At 39.5% G+C, this 20,575-nt stretch overlaps 1 protein-coding gene across 4 annotated transcripts; it reads left to right on the plus strand.

Moving 5' to 3' along the window:
• The first annotated feature begins 579 nt into the window (after positions 1 to 579).
• Positions 580 to 19,931, plus strand: LOC117307014 (RNA-binding protein 5-B-like). 4 transcript variants are annotated; one of them, XM_033791639.1, is made up of 21 exons: positions 580 to 725; positions 1,965 to 2,115; positions 2,467 to 2,826; positions 3,608 to 3,677; positions 4,744 to 4,817; positions 6,574 to 6,657; positions 7,445 to 7,505; positions 8,383 to 8,424; positions 8,562 to 8,786; positions 9,355 to 9,440; positions 9,948 to 10,224; positions 11,384 to 11,439; positions 11,799 to 12,140; positions 12,592 to 12,744; positions 13,375 to 13,575; positions 14,446 to 14,583; positions 16,267 to 16,347; positions 16,570 to 16,857; positions 17,494 to 17,588; positions 18,123 to 18,252; positions 18,734 to 19,931. In XM_033791639.1, the coding sequence occupies exons 1-21, from the start codon at positions 649 to 651 to the stop codon at positions 18,857 to 18,859; spliced, it is 3,117 nt and encodes a 1,038-aa protein (XP_033647530.1). In that variant the 5' UTR covers positions 580 to 648; the 3' UTR covers positions 18,860 to 19,931. The 4 variants fall into 4 exon arrangements, with proteins under 4 accessions (XP_033647530.1, XP_033647531.1, XP_033647533.1 ...); XM_033791640.1 differs by having other exon boundaries at positions 12,595 to 12,744; XM_033791642.1 differs by having other exon boundaries at positions 11,802 to 12,140.
• The last annotated feature ends 644 nt before the right edge of the window (positions 19,932 to 20,575 follow it).

Genomic DNA, 20,575 nt, shown 5'->3' on the forward strand with positions numbered 1-20,575 from the left:
GCACACACACATATCTGATAGAAAGAAAATTAACGGTGAACTAGTCGAGCCCCCTCACCGGCCTCATTGTGTCAACCATGCAATATTTATTTCGCTTGAAGAAAAATTAACGGCGAACTAGTCGAGCGCCCTCACCCGGCCTGTCAATCATGCAACTAATCTCGTTCTCATGGATATTTGCTCGTCCCCAGATGTCCACTCTTGTGAGCATGTTGCACCGTAGGTATGACTTAGAGCGCGGGGGTCGATGGAATGTTTAGGTAAAAAGAAAAATTGTTACTCGTATTTCTACAACGAAGCTTTTAAAGAAGCATTGAAATAAATAAATGGGCAACTTTTGCGCATGTCAGTAACTTTTCATAATATTTTTGTTACCATAACTTTGTAGTAATATACCTGCGTTACATTTGTTGATTGTATGCAATTCATGTCGTTTAATTTATATATATATTATTATAGGCATCCTTTTTGTTTCGAATAATAGTAATGTGCGACGACGAACTTTTTTTTTTAATGTGATCGCACAATGACACATGCGCGCGCACGCGTACTTACATATTTTTAGCCACTTTTCGACGATGATGAGGTGACGATTGTTAAAAGTTTGACTTAATAAAATTGGGCATTTTGCCACTTTTTCCTTTCAATATGGAGCTGGAAATAAATCAGTATCTAGCTCAACAACGAGAGATGGCAGGGGAGCAGGTTGATAACAGAAGAGATCGGTAAATAATTAGAAATTTGTGTGTAAAGTTTACCATTTATTTTTGTATTGATTAGGTAGTTAGTAGTTTTTCCTTTTTAGTTTTTGTGTGTTGCTTGCCGTCAACTCGCCGTCAACTCACTTTTGCCGTCAACTCGCCGTCAAATCAGCCAACATACATTTAAAATCAACTCAGCCAACATACATTTAAAATCCACATAAGAAGCATAGAACTGTAAAGTATCAGCTCAAAGTTTTAGGTCATATTTCGGAGTTAAAAATTGAGTTTTATTCTTGTGAAAAAATTATCTCGAAGCAGCAAAACCGTCGGCCGCCATCTTCTTGCTTTTTAACATTGATTAGTCTTGGCCCAAGATGTCAATGATTGGTACTTTTTTTTATCAACTCAAAGTCGTTTTTGTGAATGAATTTTTACCGAAAATCATGAGAAATATGTAGTTTAGCCCAGACTTAACACTTCCGTGCCCCTTTTATAGATTTTTCATGTAAATTTAATGAGTTGACGGCATGAAAATGAGTTGACGGCAAGTCGGCGAGTACTTCTAGAAACTATAAGGCTCCCCTGTGAGCCTTATTATAGGGGTCACATATTTAGGGCTTTTTTAACGCTATACGTTTTTCAAATCGGCGTTGATGGGTGAAAGTTTTGCGACCGTTAGCCAGCCAGAACTGAAGTTTCCTGTTGTACTGTACACCTAAAGCATTCCCCATTCTACTCAATATACATTCATAATGCTTGTATTTCCCTTTTGTTGAGTTACGTTCAATAATTTTTTCAAAAAAGGAAATTTTCTACTCGGTACTCACTTTTTTTCCTGCCGCATCGCACGTCTTTTGACTTCTCAATAATGCTCAACGCTTTATCTTTTGGTCACTCGACCACCAAGCGCTGTACACCAGCCTACTTGCCGAACTGCCAAGCCACCACCAAATTGGACTAAACCATTCTGTGAGAGGGGTGTTACAAACCCGTGCAGCAGTGTGTGGGCGCTTTATGCGTGAATGGCGGGTTTTATTGTAAACAAACAACCCGCAACCCCCTCAACCCGCATATAGTAACGAAAGGAAATGTTCGCCATTCGTATTTATATATATAATGGTTGACGCTCGACCGTAAAAGCTTGATTTGCCAAGTGCTTGCTTGCTGTTATCTAAGAGTTGCTGAGGTTTGTCAAAGTCTGGTGTTTCATTATGATTATTCCACTACGATTAAATATATCACTGGTGTTTTATATCGCAGAGGGCAAGACTACAGCTGGGAAAGAAATCAAGCCAGAGACCGGCGACGACATCGCTCCAGACCGAGTCGATTTAATGACATAGATGATCGAGTGAAGCAGCATTCAGGAAACTATGACAATGCTGAAAGGAGAGATTGCAGAGAACAAGAAGTAAATATTGGATTTCATGATTTATATCTAGCCCTTAACTTGCCAAATGCAACAAAATGCACCACTTGATAAAGGTTGTTGTTTAGAGCCTTCTAATTGACATCACATTTTCTTAGAGATGCAGGAGGTAGCCATGTTGGAGTATTATGCACATTTTTGAAAATATACCCAGTACCATCCACCGTTGCGTATCGTAGCATGTTAAGTTCTAGTGACACATATTTTGGGCATGTCTACCGACAAAATCCCATGGACGCTTTTAAAACGAGTTTTCCAGGCCTTCAATTATGGTTTCGTAAAAACTTATGTGTGTGAAAACAGATTTACCTCATGTGAAATTTATCTCCCCAGAGCTCCAGACGCGAAGAGAATTATGAAGACAGAATACCTAACAGTAGGTTTGAAGATAGATATGAAGAGGAATCCGGGAGGTACTCAAGAAGCGAAGACAGATCTTACCGCAGCAGATATGATGAGAGATACGATGAGAACGACAGATACAGTGACAGACACAGTGACAGACATAGTGAGAGACACAGTGAGAGAGGGGATGAAAGAAGGGGTCGCAGACGCATTGAGAGAAACGGCAACCGAGCAGATGATGATGATAGATATGGAGAGAGCAGGGAGCGTGGAGGATCGTCCAAGAAGGAGAAACCAAGTCGGACAGTCATGCTGAAGGGTCTAAATAGTTTAGTTACTGACCATGATGTAAGTACACAACCCTTAACTGTAAAACCCGGTTCATACTTCCTGCAAATACCTATGCATTTTCAAAACTAATTTTGACCTAATTTTCACAGCAAATTTTTTGCAGGAGTTGCGAACTATTTGCTGTGAAATTGTGACGCCAAAATTTGTATCGCATTCCCAGGCGCAGGGAGTATAAAACGGGCTTAAGTCTTGCTGGGAACTTTCTTGTGTCCAAAGAATGCATCAATTAAATCCGGTCAAACTGGGAGAAATATATATTTGCACATGGGTCTACAATCCTCTTTTTTTTTTTTTTGGCTCCCCCATTTTCTTTTTCACTCGGAAGCATTTTTACTACCCTGAAAGATGCACAACATTTTCAGTATGTGAGCAAAAAAACGAAAGCAGATTTTGAAACATCAAACACTCAAATATGTTATGTCCTTGAATGGTTGTATTTCTGCCCACAGGCCCGGAATTTTAAGGGGGTCACAGTCTTGGCCTTAATGCCCATTTAAAAGTTTCCCATAGACTGTAAGATTTTCCAATGAAAGTGCCCTTTTCAAAATGAAAATGGCCTTGCCCTCTCAAAGATAAAATTAAAGTCCGTGCCCATATTGACAGTGTTTTCCATGTCAAAGATTAATAAATCTTGGGAAGTCAGTTGTCGCCTATTGTTACAGAGACGTACTACCATTGGAATTAATATATCTCAAACATTTTCTTTTCTAAAATCACAACCTTCCAAAGCTTTATTGTGTTGATAGATTCTATCTTTGTGTCCATATTTTATTTGTAGATCCGGACCATTTTACAGATGTTCGGTGCTCCAATCAAAGATGTCCGCTTGGTCAAGCACAGAGACACAGGTGAGAATATAAAATGTGTGGAAGGGGAATTTAATTTCCCCATCCTTGTTTTTTTTCCCAGAGAAAAAGGACGTCATGGCTAAGCATTTTTTTCAGCGTCCCTCCCAATTTCTGCTCGTCTTTTTTTTTTAAAACCAATTATGGTCAAAAGCTACACATCTTCCATTCACCGGCAGGGACTGTTGGTTTAGTAATTTCAAATAACAGGTTTAGTTATTTCAAAAGAAAGCTCATTTTGTTTTTACAGCATTTGTTTTCTTCAGATTTTATTACTATCATAGAATTATGTTGTTTTGCTAGTGTTAATGGGAGACTTTTTTTGACTTAAGGTAGCAGCAGACTTACCAGGTAAATTTGTTGTTCTTGGTGATGTTTGGTGCTCAGAACAGCCAAAACTATTGAAATTTACCTGCTAAGTCTGCTGTCACTTAACATTCCATTGATAAAGAAATGCGTGTGCGCTATTAAAAAGTGTTAATCACTTGAGATCCCAGCCACACATATTTGTTTTGATAAAGATCCAACCAGGTAAGTTAATCTAGTAAACCAGATTAGTTTGAACATTTTGATGAAATTTATTTACTATTTTTAATGATTTGTATAAATATGTTAAATCTATCATTTCAAAGTAATGTTTACTTTATAGAAAATTGAGCCTTTAGCTCATCATGAACTTCTAGACGGTGAATGGAAGATTGTCTCAAAGATCGCAGCCTGCCATTATCGTTACGTTTTGATTTTCAGTTTTTCTCCGATTACTCAATTATACCATTTGGATATCAGAAATAGTCATAAGAAAGAGACTTGAATTCAATTTAAAATCCGTTTTTCTATTTCAAATTTTGATAGTCAAAGAAACAGTCGTGGCAGGGTTTGCGAACATCTTGAACTAAACAAAACCCCCCACCCTGCTCCATTGACTCACTTAGCAAACACAACAGAGCGCTTGCCTAGCCATGAACACCGTATACTACCCAATGGTTGGCTATTGTGTTTGATACTAAGAACACCCATGTTTTGCTTGTTAACACCCGATGTTCTGAATGTTATTGTGCCTCGCCTCTAGGTGCCTCCAGGGGCTTTGCCTTTGTGGAGTTTCAGTTCCTGCCTGACGCCCAGCGATGGATGGAGGAGAACCAGGTTCCGTGTATTTTCCTGCATGTCTGTAAAACACCCCCTTTTTTGAGAATCAAGTCCCTCCTTCCCTCCTGAATGTTATTCAGGCATCGGCTTCACTATACACAGAAAGTCATTCACATCTCAATGCAAGCTGTGTGCGGATACGTGGATGTACGACTGTGGGCTTGTAACTGTGAGGTTTGCAGGTCCTTTCCCCCCCCCCCCCTTAAAGTGAACAGAAGCTGTCACAATTATTCAGAAACTAGCCACATTCCGTGTTTTTAAAAATATATATATAGTCAGTCCCTACCCCTGGAAAGACATTTTTTTTGGGAAGTCCGTCCCTCAAAAAAAAAAAGATTACCTTGGTAGAGATGAACATCTGTCTCTCCATAATCGTCTAAGGTGAAGAGACGTCTTATATATTTATTTGTTCAGAATTATTCCAGAACTTAGTCAATCACGTGGGATTGTGTCTACAATCCCAGGTATGGTTTGGGTGGGAAAAACATTCAGGTTCATCAGAATTGAACATACATGCAACTGAACTACATCTGTGCCCAATTTCGTAAAGCTACTTAAGCACTGAAACAAGCTGAGCTAAGCATACAAAATACGGTTACCAGCCAAAATACTAAGACTGCAAAAACTATGTTATGATGTACCAGTTTGCAAGTTTGTTACCAGCTTAATATTGTCTACTTTTCAAAAGCAGTTCTATTAAACTAACAGTAAATGCACACAGAATTCACCACTGTAGGATAGTGTCAAACTGTTTTAAAGCCCACGACTAGACTTTGTTATTAGTCTTCTTGAAGAATGTAAAACAAGCCGTTGAATTGTTAAACGATCAGGCTTCTAAACTCAGTTTGCCGAGTTAAGATCTTAGTAATTCTTTAAGCGTTGAGTAATGTGTTAACACATTTCTTCACAAGCTACACACAGTCCCTATCCTTTTTTAGTTAGTAATACAACTCAATTGACTTAAATTGAATTGTTGAAAATTAGCAAATTTTAATCTAGGAAATTTTGTAGTGTGTTTCAGAAGTTGGTTTTGGTAGTTGTGTACAAATATGTGTTGACAGTCCATACGAACAGAGAATAAAAAAGACACTCAAACTCTGCTCCCAGATGTAGAAGTAGGCTGAAGAACGTTGATGACATGCTGCTATAAACAACATGCAGTGAAGCAAGTGGTTCACAACAGTTTTAAACTGACTGTCCTCTTGTAGAAATGGCTGTGACACTTGTGTAGAATCTGTTTTTCGTTAAAGGGCTATACATGTGCGTTAACACATTGTGTGTTTGAGCATAAGGGTTCCAGTTCCACAAATAAGCAGCTTTCGCAGCAGCATTTTTGCGACTTGACTACTGTAATGTCTGCCGGCCTGCGTCCTTTGCCATGCGGCCCTCTTTCATCATTTTCAGAACATGTTATATCTTTGCAGTTATCCAGAATGCAGTTATTGCAGAAAATGGACAAGTGCTGTTGCACGCGATCTTTGTTTCCCCTCTTGAGGTTTTTTCCGTTTTCATTTTCCAAGGTCATGCACCAGTAGGTGTCCCAATAGACTGTTATCATTATGTTGCCATTTTAGCCTGGTACCCTATGTGTAATCATTACAACAGGAGTGATGCATAAGTAGGAGTACAGACAGATGGTGGAACGGTGATAGTGGTCTATTGGACAGATTATTTTCTAGCCAGTGTGCCAAGGGTGAACTTTTTGTCTTAGTCTGGTCACTAACTAGGATACTTGTGCTTTACCATCTGACAGGGCCTCGTTGTTCTTGGTGGACAGGAAACTCAGCTTGTCTTCAGCTCCAATAAAGATAGAGAAGAAGACTGGTTCTGCTCTCAGGTATTTATCTCTTTGGAAATAAACAAAGTTGACGTCCTGACATTTTAACCCCAGCAGAGTCTTTTCAAAGGCTTTCTCTATGAGAAAGACTGCTAGTGTGGAAACGTCAGGCCTTTAACTATTTTGTACATTTATACCATAGGTCCTTTCAGTTTTTGAAGGCAGTGGACACTATTGATAATTACTCAAAATAGTTAATAGCATAAAACCTTACTTGGTAACAAGTAATTGGGAACTGTTGATATAGTATAAAACATTGTGAGAAACAGCTTGCTCTGAAGTAGCGTAGTTCTTGAGAAAGAAGTATTTTTCAAAGCATTTGATTTCAAGACCTCTTATTTAGATTTTGAAGTCTCAAAATCAAGCATCTGAAAGCACACAAAGTCTGCGTGTGACAAGGGTGTTTTTCTTTCATTATTATTTCACAACTTCGATGTTGTTATTTTAAGCATATGTTGAGATACACCAAGTGAGAAGACCAATTGTGTCCAGTGTCTTTGAGCAGTTTGCAGTGTCAGCTAAAGATATGATGTAAAGGTGGACAGTCTGAAACCAAGGGAGGTAGTTTGTCAACTTCCTACAACTGGGAGCTAATATCGATTGTTCACCCAAAATAAACCTTGCTAGATTTGTTTTACTATAATGCCATACTTCTCTAGTTCAGCATCATTGAGCTTTGGAAAGCACTGATTGACATTTATGTATGACATCTTCTTTCTGTGCGTGTGTAACACAGATGTTGTAATTTGTTGTGTTTTATTTGCATTGATTGTTTCTTTCTGTGTAGTGTGGTGCACATAACTTCAAGAGGAGAGAATATTGCTTCAAGTGTAGCATCAGCAAAGATGGTAAGAATCGTGTTAACTTGTGACTGGAGTTTTACGGAGCTGACTACTAGGTTAATTACCAAATCAAGATACAAACTGGGTGTGTTTGATGATAACTGTGGATAAGCATTGTTTGTTCGACTGCAGAGTCTGAGATTTGTTTGTCCAACTAAGGTCAAGTGATGCCAACTTGCTTGCCGTTCCACCTTCCAGGTTGAAAGCTTATGGGGATAGAAGTTTCTCGGTTGCAGCCCCCCGCCTGTGGAACGGCTTGCCTCTCACCCTTAGATCACAACCTGACATTTTTTCATTCAAATCTAAACTCAAAACTTACCTCTTCAGTCTAGCTTACACATAACTTTTCCCTTGGTCATATTTTAGCGCAGTGAATAGTTTTTTTTTGATAACAGCGCTTTATAAGATTGATTTATTATTATTATTATTATGTAGTCCAACACACTAGTGCCTAGTTCTAGTTTTGTCAGAGTGAACTCCTGCCATGGCACTTATGCATTTGAGCAAGTAACTTGTCAAAATTTGCTGCGTCCTTTGGATTGGATGTAAAACCATTTGTCCCTTTTGTTGTGTAAAAGAACCTAACAGATGTAAAAGAACTTAACAAGCTCGGATAGTGTATTTTTGTATAACTTTATTTTCATTTTTTAGTCTTATTTCGAACTTTAGTTCTGAGAAGTGCAAAGAGCTCTTAATAATTTAAGGAAAGCAGTGTTTATTTCTTGAAACCATCATATGCAAACTAGATTTCTAAACATTCACCTCTAATGATCACTTGTAAAACTTCTTGTAACCCTTTTATATTAATCCTTGTTATTCAATATTTGTAAATTTTGGTTTGTCCTTTTCATTTAATATGCTTTTTGATTTGTTTTTCTTAAAGATTCGGAACGCTACAGTGAAATAGGCCAGGTAGCATCTAACGGTAAGATTTGAATGAATTGTTTTTGTAAACAACTTTTAACAATTCTGCTCTGGAAAGGGTCCCTATTGTATTTCTTTCTAATTCTTTCTCTAATGCTTTGTCGTTGTGTATCATGAGTGCTCCTGTTTTCCTTTCAGTTTTGATTCTAATGGGCCTGGATGCTCTGACAACGGAAGAAACCGTCACCAAAGTCTTGGAGTACACGTCCTCAGCCAAGATGAACATCAGCATAGCGCGGGATTCGATCACGCGCACATCACGTGGTTATTGCTACGTAGAGATGGATACTGTTGAAACGGCCACTCATCTCATGAATATATTGGCCTCCATGCAACCACCATTTCAGATAGATGGAAAACAGGGTAAGCATTGTGATAACGATTGGAAAAGGAGGTTGGATGCTTTAAAGGCATTGGACACATTTGGTAATTGTCAAAGACCATTATTCTCACTTGGTGTATCCCAACATATGTATAAAATAACAGATCTGTGAAAATTTGGGCTCAAATCAGTCATCGAAGTTGCAAGAGAATAATGAAAGAAAAAAAAGCTGTGCTCTCAGATGGATAATAAAAGGCTTCAGGCCTGAAGTCTTTTATTATTTTTGGTGAGAAATTACCTCTTACCCCAAAACTACGTTATTTCAGAGGGTACCGTTTCTCAATTTTTGTTGTTATACTATCAACAGCTCTCCATTGCTTGTTACCAAGTAAGTAATTACCAATAGTGTCCAGTGCCTATAATCTCCATGCCCCCATTGAAAGAGGCAATGTTAACTGTCAGGATTTAATCTGGGTTAGACAGCTAGTTGGTAGAGCAGGTTGGTTACAGGTTTAAATCCTGTTTTTCTTTATTTCCCCAAAAGTTGACTGTGATTTAATTTACAATGTTTAAAGTGTCTCTTGTTTTATTCTTTCTTCCCGTGGTCAGTGTCCGTACATTTTTGTAAGCAGAACATTCCAGAGAGACCTGAGGTGGCTGCCCCAGTAGTCGCTGAACCCCAGTGGCCAGCTTCTGTAAGTAGTCATTAGCTTCTCACTAGTCTAGCACAAACTTTTTCATTTGTCAAAGATGATGAACAGGAAATATTATGTGCAGTGAAAAGAAACTTTAAAATATTGCCAGAATTTATACCTTTAATGTCTGGTGAAAAAAAACGCTTTGATTTTCCTCAGAGAGAGATAAATCATGGTCTTTGATCTACTTCTTAAGCACAGAGGGCACTGTTTCTTTAAAGATATAACTCCAGGGTTTTCCATAAGGTGGAAATGCCTTCAGTATGGATGTTCATTTTACCAATTCCAATGTGGATTAAAAAATGGAGAACAAACTCACAAATTGCTCAGTGGCATTTCACTGCAATTTGTGAGTTTGTTCACCATTTTTTCATCCATATTTATGAATAATACATTGCTAACCCCTCAAGAGCGAAATTCAAGGCCTGATAAGTTCTCACCAGTATAGTGCTTGTTATGAATTGACTGTATGTAGAATGAGTTTATGATTCCGTTCTTTACATGTAGTATGGCAGCCCTGAGAGGGAGAAACCCATCACCACTCCACCCACAGTTGCCTCGACTGCCGCGCTGTCATACTTCCAACATGCTACCCTCGACCCTGTCCGTCTGACCACTGGTGCCCAGCAGACTCCTTATGCCTACCAGCAGTATGTAGTACAAACAAATGCTACGATACCAGCCCAGTTGACATATCCAACCCAAGTCCTTCTGGTTAGTGCCAATACTGCCATCGCCCCGGCAGGGCAGACTGCAGTTGTTATTCCTTCTGACAGAGACCAATGTAAGTAATCATAAATATTATATACCACACATACACACATCCTTGTCATTTGACTTGTGTAACACAGATAACCTTTATTTTGAGTGCCATGTGTGACAAATTTGGAATTTAAACCTACTTTCTGGCAGCCTGGGTGCCAGAATTTAGAGGATATGACGTTTACTTCTGTGCTGAACTTGTCAATACCCTGTTCAGCAACTGTCAACAGGGATGTGCCAGGGGAAAGCTGGCAAACGAACCCCTTATATTAACGATGAGTGTACTGTTTTCTTTTATGTGTGTTGCCTATGACAAAAAAGGTACAGCTTGAAGTATTTTGTTGAAATAAAAATTATTGGTGAGTTTCCTGCCTACCTAGCATCTCATCGCCTTGCAATGCTTCAACTAGACTGGTCCCTTCTTCATTTGTGAGGATCAAGGCAGGCACTGGTTTTGCAAACCCAATGATTGATCGCATTGGATAGACATGTACATGCTATGACAGACAATGTTGTTCACAAACAACATAACGACCAGCCTGATTCTACACACAGCGTTATGACAGGCATAATTTCATTAGGACGAGGTACTTCTGGTAGGCAACAAGCAGGGTTGTTGGGGGTTGGTATCTACAATCCCGGCCATATCTCGTTGGGCCCCCCTGCCCCCTTTCAATGTTGGTTCCAATTGCTGATTGTGTATTGAGTTGTGTTCTGAGTTACAGTCAACATTGAGCGGGGGGCGGGGGACAAATGTTTTGAATGTGAATGGGAAGTGCACAGGGAATCGTTGTATACAACGTTAGGAAAGGGTGGCCCAAGCATTTTGGCCGGGATTGTAGATCCATTGTATATGACGTCACACTCTCAAAAAGGAGACAGATCATTGGACAAAAGGTATCCTCTGTGCGTAAAAACGTGCGCGTGACCTCAGCGTACCTGTAGCCTTTCACGTTATGCAAGAGGAGCTATTGATTTCTTGCACAATACAGAACACGCCTCCGAACAATGTGCGTAATTTTAGGTATCAACTCTCTTTTGTGCATGTTTGTATACGATTTTGACACCCGGGATAAGCTGCTCGTATTGCAAGGGGTCTCTAGCCTGAATCATTCAAACTCTAGTGTGATGTTGGATTTAGTAACTGGACTAAACATTATGTGTGTTTTTCTTGCAAACAGATAAAGCAGCAGTGGCTCAAGAGCAGGTTGAGGCAGCAAGACAACAGCAACTTCAGGTTGGTAGAACCAGACACAGTTTGGTATCCAATGTGGAGTAGAAATGGCTTTGATTAAACAGCATGGGCGACTGACAATACAGTGCATCAGGACAAACGTTTTTAGTCATTTCGCCACACCCACTACATGACCCTGATTGTTAAAATTCGTGCGTGGTTTGTAAAAATTTTTGTGAGGCTTTTTCCTATTCATGGCAGCCATTAAATGGCCCCAAACTGCCCGTGTAGTGCTGATTCTCAAGACAATAGAACCCATAGAACCACCCATAGGAATGCAGCAAAAATGAAACAATTGTTTTTCATTAGTCTCAAACCACTTATGACTTTTCTACTTGTTTGTATTTGTTTTTAATACACAGCAGCAGCAGTTGCAGCAGCAGATCATGGCCACAGTCAAGCTACAAGAAGAAGTCAAGAAGCAGGTTGAGGTTGTAGCTGTTGCACCTGCAGCAGCAACTGCAGCAGCAGCTGCAGCGTCAGCAGCTGCAGCAGCAGCAGCAGCCATTGAAGACGACCAGAAGAAGCTGGCTGAGCAGGCCAGACGGTGGTCCGAGAAGAAGAAAGAACAGGAGCAGCAATCTAAGAAGACATCAGAGGAGAATAAAGATGGAGCAGCCATCTCCGGAACGGCTGCCCCTGCAACGGCTGCCCCTGCAACGGCTGCCCCTGCCACAGTCAAGAAGAAGAAGAAGAGGAAACAGGTTGGAACAGAAGAGATTCATACAAGATTTATAGAATAGAGTGGACCCTTGGTATATGAGCATTATTATAAAGAGGTTCTGCTTGATGAAGAGTACATTAGGAAGTCCTAAATCTTATCTCTGCCTTGTGTTTCTTTGTTTTGCTGACCTATTATTACAGCGCCCGTGTTATAAAGAGGTTATTTGGCCAATCATTTTGTCACAATTTGGATGTAGTGACAAATTCATTTAGATCATAAATTCTTGTAAATCAGTGCATTATCACATCAACCTCGTTAACATTTCACAAAATTTCAAAACATAATAGTTAAACAACACCAATTGGCATTATCCCGTGAATCCCTAGATTTGCAGTGTGAGATTTCCACAAAAACTTGTCAATATCGATAAATTTGATAAATATTTCCTCTAAAAATCCGCTCATGAGGATCATTTTGATGTGTTTGGGAAGCAGGAAGTGACCCAAGATGCCCCGGTCGTAGTGCAGTTTTTCCAAGATGGTCGCACTTATCCGACACCTGATGTTTCTACCTATCAATACGATGAGCAGTCAGGCTTCTACTACGACCCTACTATTGGACTCTACTACGACGCTAATTCACAGGTAGGACATTTACTTTGACTAACTGAAAATCTGTCAACTTGTTTATGTTTTATGGAATTTTTTGGGGTAGTGCATTGTTGAGAACATATACAAGGAGAATACAGGAAAGTAAAGATCTAGTTAAAGCATGTGGAAAATATTTGCAAATGTCAAAGACCAGTATTCCCACTTTTTGTGACCCAATACAAAACAATACATGACAGGAAATAGCAAACCTGTGAAAGTTTAAGCTCAATCGGTCAGTGGAGTCACGTGAAATCAATGAAAACAGCCTGATATGTTGTCACTGTTTTCAAACACCAAAATTTGTCCGGAGATCAAAACTAATTGTTTTACTCATTTCTCAAAGACTAGCGTTTGAAGCAAAGACATCTCAAGTGAAGTTTTCCTTCCATGACTATCTTGATACTTAAGCCATGCGCAAAGATAATAATAATAATACTGAACATTTCTAGTGCGCCATGTCTGTCAATAATGACGAACTCTGCTAAAACCTAAGACAAGCAAAACTTTGAAGGCTATTGTTTCTGAAATAGAAATGTTTTGAGACGTGTTTTGAGTATGTGAACATTTATATATTTAGTGACAATATGAATACATTGTTAATGACAGTTGCACTTCTCATTGCAGTATTACTACAACAGCGATACCCAGTCCTACTTATATTGGGATGCTGGAGCATCAACATATCTACTGGCGCCAGACTTCAAACCAGAAGCAGACCAGGGCACAGCGCAGAGTGAGTTGGCAGCGGGTGACAAAAACGACAAGACAAAGGATAAGGATATTAAGAAGGATAATAAGAATGACAAGAACAAGATGGCCAAGAAGGTACTGTAGTCTCGTCAAGATGATAATAATGTGCATCTTTAAGCACCTAAGGCCCAGTTAATACTTCCTGTGAATGCAATACAAGTTTGACATTACAAATTTGTAACAAATAATTTGCTCCAATTGAAATCTGCTGAACTCCTGCGAAACATTCGCAGTGAAAACGAAATTTGTATTGCATTCGCAGGAAGTATGAACGGGTCTTCACACTTCAACTACCCCTTTAACCCTTATTAACCTCCACCAGGGACGTCATGCTATTGTTCCATTTCTGTTATTTTGAAAAATTTGCACGACGAGTATGTATTTAACCATACTGCGCTATCCGGCAAAATTATGGAGCACTGGATTGCAGAACAATAGAGTTACGTCACAGGTGAAGGTTAAGTCGCATAATACCCTCGCTGTATGTGCCGTTCAGGGGATACAAATTCCTACCAATAATTGATGCATGCCTCTGGCATTATCCTATTCCTAAAACCATCTGAACTCCTTAGAGGTATTATTCAACACTAGCAGCCAAGTGCTTAAATACAAATGAAATATAGTCTGTCATCAACCAATATGGCTCAACAGGCTGGTGCTTATATCTTGTTTTATTGGCATTAAACAACTAAGAATACTTCTATTCCCCTTAGACAGAATGCCCAGCCACTATGATAAAGTGCCTTGCTCAAGGACACAAGTGCGGCAATTGACCAGGCCATGATTCAAATCTAGAACTTGAGTCCATCACCCTAGACCACTCAGTGATTACACCCCACAATGGGTGCAGAAGTTGCTAATCATTCACACCGACAGAGGCACAGAAAATATTTGGAATACCAACCTGAAGTTGTTAAAAGCAAGTTTTTGATTCCCTTCGTTCAGCTTGTGAAGGACATGGCACGATGGGCCAAGAGTATGAATTCATCTAAGCACTCTTTCAAGAAGTCGATGGGTGGAATGGAAGGCAGGGACTGGGTGGCTGGTGCTGCTGATGCAGGGTTTGCTATGCTCATGAAAAAGGTAAAATTACTGACTTTGATTAATCCTGGTTCAACCCTTCTCTCAATTCTTCCGCCCCACCAGAGCTAATATCTCTATTTATGTGCAATAGTTTTACTATATTGCTAAAATAGTAAAACTATTGCACATAAATAGAGATATTAGTTTGGTTGGGGCAGAAGAAGGGAGAGAAGGGTAGAACTTGGATGAATCAAAGTATCAGTATACAGATTTAATAGATGTTAAACTTGCATCGGGGATAAAGAATTTTGGTTTTTACCCATACATTGATGTGTGTTAGCACTGTATACTCAGTGCATATTACTCGGGTGGGATTCGAACCGACGACCTTTGCAATTCTAGAGCAGTATACAGATTGTAATTCACATCAAAATTTGGCCTGTGGGCCACGAAATGTGATGTCAATAAAATGAAATGAAATGAAAGAATAGTGATCTTGAATTACTCTGATTGTTGTTTGTAATTCCACTTTGATATAGCCCAGAATATTATTTGTGATTTATCCATGCACCTAAGTGTAAAATGGAATAGTCCAAGTTTCAACTCGTGATTATATTCTGCGACCATAAACTCATAATATGCATCCAGTCTTTGTATAATATTTGTTGTATTCTACCTGGTTTCTACCTTGTTCTTGCTTTTGTTTACTTCATGTGCAATATTACATAAATGTAGGTAGCAGTGATTTGTTTAGCCTTGCTCAAGGCAGTCGAATTATTCACTCCGAAAAAAGACCGCCGCTGTATAAAAACCCACCCGTATTCACTGTGCGTAACATCGCATGACACGATGCCCCCGTACACTATCTGCATGCGGAGGCCGTCAGGCCGACAGACTTGTAGGGTCTTTGTTGAAGCCACTGACCTCATTACTATAATAAGCGAAGAGTTCCCACGGTCAGCTCATTACCATAATGCCCGCGAAAGACGAGACATGTCTACATCACACACCACCACCACGGACGCTCAGCGAGCATGATAGGCGTGCGTGATTGGACGTCAAAATGAATAATTCATTTGCCTCACATCCTGTGTTGTCTGATAGGTCTGATGAAAGATATACATATTCATGGGCTGCATACTAGCATATTCGAGAGCCCCCCAATTTTTTCCACTTGTGGAAATTTTTCAATGCAACACATTAAACCCGGAAGTTACAGACCCGACAAGGCTGTCGTCCTGACGGCCTCCGCATGCGGTTAGTGGTACGAGTGCGGATGACTTGTGTGCACAGTATTTGACGATGTGACAGTGTGTATATGGGTGGGTCATGCTGTGTGATCGCTCGCACCACGCACAGGGTATACGGGTGGGTTTACAGCGGCGTCTTTTCGGAGCGAATAATGCGAATGCCTTGAGCAAGGCTATGATTTGTTTGACATGTGTAACCCTGACCCATGTATTGTATTATTATTTAATCTTTATTACGTTTACTTGATGGAGCTTGTCGTGTGTACAAATTTTGTGGCCCCTCTTTTACTTACACTTCTAGTCAACTGTCGTATTGTTTTATCATTTTTCATTGTCGTTGCTTGTCACTCCGCATTTTGATTGTTTTAATTATTGTGTTTATTTTGTTTAATTTTGGTCTTGGAAATAATAATGATAACAATAATAATCATAAAAATTTAACTTGAAATGTATTATTTGTAATGAGTACCATGTGTTTTTGTTACCAATTCAGGCCAATCCAGCTGACACCAAGGTGAGTGTCCAGCAAGCTCTACAGCATCAGACAAGTGACCCTGGTCCTGGATCTGCCAAGGTAGGCATTGGTTTCAGTATTGAGCTCTGACCTCTTAATCAGGCACAGAGTAGGGCCCAATTCCATGGCTCTACCCCTCACTAACCCGTGAAATATGTCTGACGTAAGTGCAGAGTTCATTATAAATTGTGAAACAGAAGTTGTCTACGTTTATGATTTTATAAAAACAATAAGTAGTCCATCTTCTGATGCTTAAGCCTGTTTATATTTTACATGTTACAGTCAGCAATTGTTGCCTCGTATGGTGGAGGTAGCGACAGCGATCCTGAGCCCGACTCCAACTCGACTTTTGCCACCATTAATCCCGCTGCTGCCACCAATAATGGTACCTCAGTTGATGGATTGACGGACTGGTCCAAACTCATATGCTTACTGTGCAAAAGGCAGTTCCCGTCCAAAGAGATCTTAGTAAAGCATCAACAGTTCTCAGAGCTGCATAAACAGAACTTGGACAGCCTGAAGCAGCAGCATCAGGAATCAGGAACAGATATGGACGGGTCAGAGACTGATGTAAGTACAAGAAACTCCCCTCGGCAGTTATTAACTCTTTCTTTACTTCCCAAGTCGAAGTCAAACCCCATATGGTAGCACAATACTGGACATTGTAGACTCTGATGTGATGGTATGCATGACCCCTGCACTCTACAGTCGAAGTTTTTTCAAATTGTTATTATAGTTGCTATTGAAGGGATTGGAGTGGGTTTGGTAAACACTATGAAATTGTTACAGGTAACAGCATGACCAGTTTATGAAACACATCAGCTTGTAGAGTTAATTAATTCTTGACAAGCGTTTATGAGAATTAAAAATATGGTCATAATATAGTGTTCTCACACAGCAGTTGTCTGCTGGCCAAGTTATAGTTAAACACCTCCACTAAGGACCAGTCAAAATTCTATCCATGTGGTCTGGCTGATTAGCTCATTGTTAAAAGCATCCCTATGAAATATGAAATTTGGACTCATAAAAAAACTGGCGGACTCAGAAAAGTATTAAGCTAACTGGTCCCTCCAGCTAGTCACTGAAAAAGTCATGGGCCAAACCCTGCAATAGACTGCACACATTTATAACAATTTAATACATGGCATTGTTGTGATTATTAAAGAAAGGTGCACTCATTATTTGGATATTTGATCTTGATTGCAGTATCAGTATCGGGATCGAGCTAAAGAACGAAGATCAAAGTTTGGTGTGGATGCTGAACCACCAAAGAAAAGATTCCGTGCTCCCAAACCCACAATGTAAGTCTAATGTACTGTACATTTTCAAGCTATGTGATGAGACCATTTTCATGGTTCTGTTTTTTGGGTCTTTGTTATGAAAAGTTTCTGAACTGAACTGAGCCGAGGTTTAAAGAAAAATGTAGTCTGGGTTCTCTTTTTGTGGATAAGAATAAGCACTTGTCATAAGTGGTGTGTATACTGGGAACCGGACAAGGATGGGGATTGTGTCCTTAAAATCAAACGAGGCAAAGCATTACAGCTAGTGGCCTTTCTTTAAACAAGGGCTTTGGCTTATGGCTGGCTTGTGCTCTGGCTTATGGCTGGCTTGAGCTCTGGCTTGGGCTCCCATCAGTATTTTTCAAAAAGTGCACTTTCAATATGCGACTTGTAAAATGTAGACAATGTTTGCACCAAAGCTTAGACAGTAGTCTCGAGACTGGCCCTTGGTTAATGCAAAATGCAAAACAGCCTTACCCTTTCAAAAAAAAATTTGAGACCCGTCAGATCTATTCCATGTTTATATCTGTGACTGTCTGGCTTTAATGTTGACAGACCGTACGAGCAGCCGACTAAGGCAGGGTTAAAGGAAGACAACATTGGAAACCAAATGTTGCAGAAGATGGGATGGAACAAGGGAACGGGACTAGGCAAAAAACAACAGGGGCGCACTGATCCTATTGAGGTAAGCTCTCAAAACCTTGGGGGAGAAAATTATTAGACATGTACAAGTTAAATTTGCATAAAGTCTGGCACAATGCCACACCATTTGAACTCCTAAGACAATTTGTTATGGAAAGTTTCTCGACACAATGCCACACTCAGACTACATCATGTGTTGCTATGTTACATGGTTTCGGTGTGCCACATTTTGTCTAAAATTGTGAAGGGGTGTTAGTGTTTTCTTATGCAACTAACGAGCAAGCTTTACTTGACTTTATCTATATCATGCCAAGTTTCAAATTTTACTTGTGCTATGTATCGAGTGGAAATAAATTAATAGAAACAAAATGGATTGATTGATTTGGCATTTGAAGTTTCAATAATAAAACTTTACTCTGTGTTGTTGTTTTTGTATGATAGGTAACAAAAATCGATTGATTGATATTGCATTTGAAAATCAACAATCTAACTGGATCTGTGTTGGTGTTTTTTGGGTATGATAGGTACACAAGAGACAAGCAGGTGCTGGGCTAGGGACAAAGGGCGGCTCTTATGATCTGACTGGAAGTGATTCCTACAGGGACGCTGTGAAGAAAGTCATGAGAAGTAGATTTGAAGAGATGGAGTGATGATGACGGTACAGCCATTTCCTCTGCACTGTTATCTTCTTGTTGTATGCTACAGTATCAGAACAGTATCTTAGTTCATGATGCTGTGTTTTTATGATCATGCCAATTTGACTTATGTAATTATTTTGTCCAGTAATATAAAGATACTAGTAGGGTTGTTTGGAAATGGTAGAGGTTTCCAGTTTAATGTTTGCCAATAATCTTTCTTGGCTCCAAATCTGAACCAGGAGATTGTTTTTTAATGCTGCTTCCCAGGTTGTTTTGTAATTTTGATGTGATCCCTGCTTATGATACGGCAGTTATAGGTTGAATGGCTTCTGACTGGGACCCCCGAACAAAGTATTGGCAACATAGGGAGACTGCCAACATAAGAGCTAGATTGTTCAGTTGGTAGAGCATCGGTGTGGCCAGAGATTCTTTCCCACATACGATGGATTGTGTAGAAATTTTGTCTGATAGTGCCCTCTTTTGAATCAACTTCCAGCCCATGTTAATTTACTGTAAGGGGGACACACAAAATCCCCCAACACCGGCATGTTAATCTGGAGGTTACAGGTTCAAGGTTCAAATCCCGCTCTATTCAATTTGTCTTTGTTCAATTCACTAAGAAGTTAGGACGATAACAAACATTTATGAAACTTGTTATGGCATCAAGTTATCAGTATTGCCTCTTGCATTTACGCCACTGTGGTTTGTAGTTGTTGACCTTATTGCAGAGAGGCTGGAGAGGCAATTTAATGCTCTCCCGTGACCTTTTGACAATACCCGCTGGTATTATCAAAAGGTCATTGGAGATATACAAATTGCGTAGTCGCCAGTAACAGGCATGCGCAGCAGCAACTCCGAATTGGCTAATTCATTTCCTCAGGTTCACACCTTCAGCATTATTCCTACTACCATCTTCTTGTTTTATAGACTTGCCGGTGGTGCTGGTGTTGTGTCCAATAATGTCCAAGCAGTGTTGTAGTTAAGTATTTTTCAGACCAGCATCAAGTCCTGCCAAGCACTGATAAGATGGCTGATAAGTTCTCAAGTATGAGTACTTGGGTCATCGTGTACGAGAACAAGTACCAAGTTCGAGTGCAACAGCCAAGTAGTAAAAAAAAAAAAAAAATGCAAAGTGAGGTACATAAATTTTGTATTTTGTTTTACCAATTTGTTATTATTTGCTTATTACAATAATTTCTTCCAAACATGAATACATCATAGACGTCTTCAATTTAATTAGTGCTGCTGCCTTTAACCCTTTAGGATTTATCATGTATATTCCTGTGTTATAATTGAATCTTTTAGTGATGTTGAACATGAAAATAGTTTTCTTTCCAATGCATGCAATCATCTGTAGCGTCTTGTATATTTTTGATAAAAGCTAGCTCAAAGAATATTTTGGGTAGGGAAGTATTTTGGTTTGTAATGTCACTGATAGTCAGTTGCAAGCTCTGTAAAGGAGACGGAATGCAAACAATGAATTTAAAAAATGGATTGGATTATTGCCAAGAAATTGGAGATGAGAAATTTATGATTTTATCCAAATTTAAATCCGGCTCTGATCTGCTTCTGTAGTGCTGATGATACTAATCACAGAAGCTCCTTTAAATTCAAGGGTTGCCATGAGGTGGAAATGCCATCATTTCAATATTCCTCCTAAAACTTGGCTCCTAGTTTCAGATCGTTTTGTCAGCCTCGACTCAAACAGTTAGTTTACATATTTTTGAA

The sequence above is a fragment of the Asterias rubens genome, chromosome 2 (assembly GCF_902459465.1).
Source record: "Asterias rubens chromosome 2, eAstRub1.3, whole genome shotgun sequence".
Lineage (NCBI taxonomy): Eukaryota > Metazoa > Echinodermata > Asteroidea > Forcipulatida > Asteriidae > Asterias > Asterias rubens.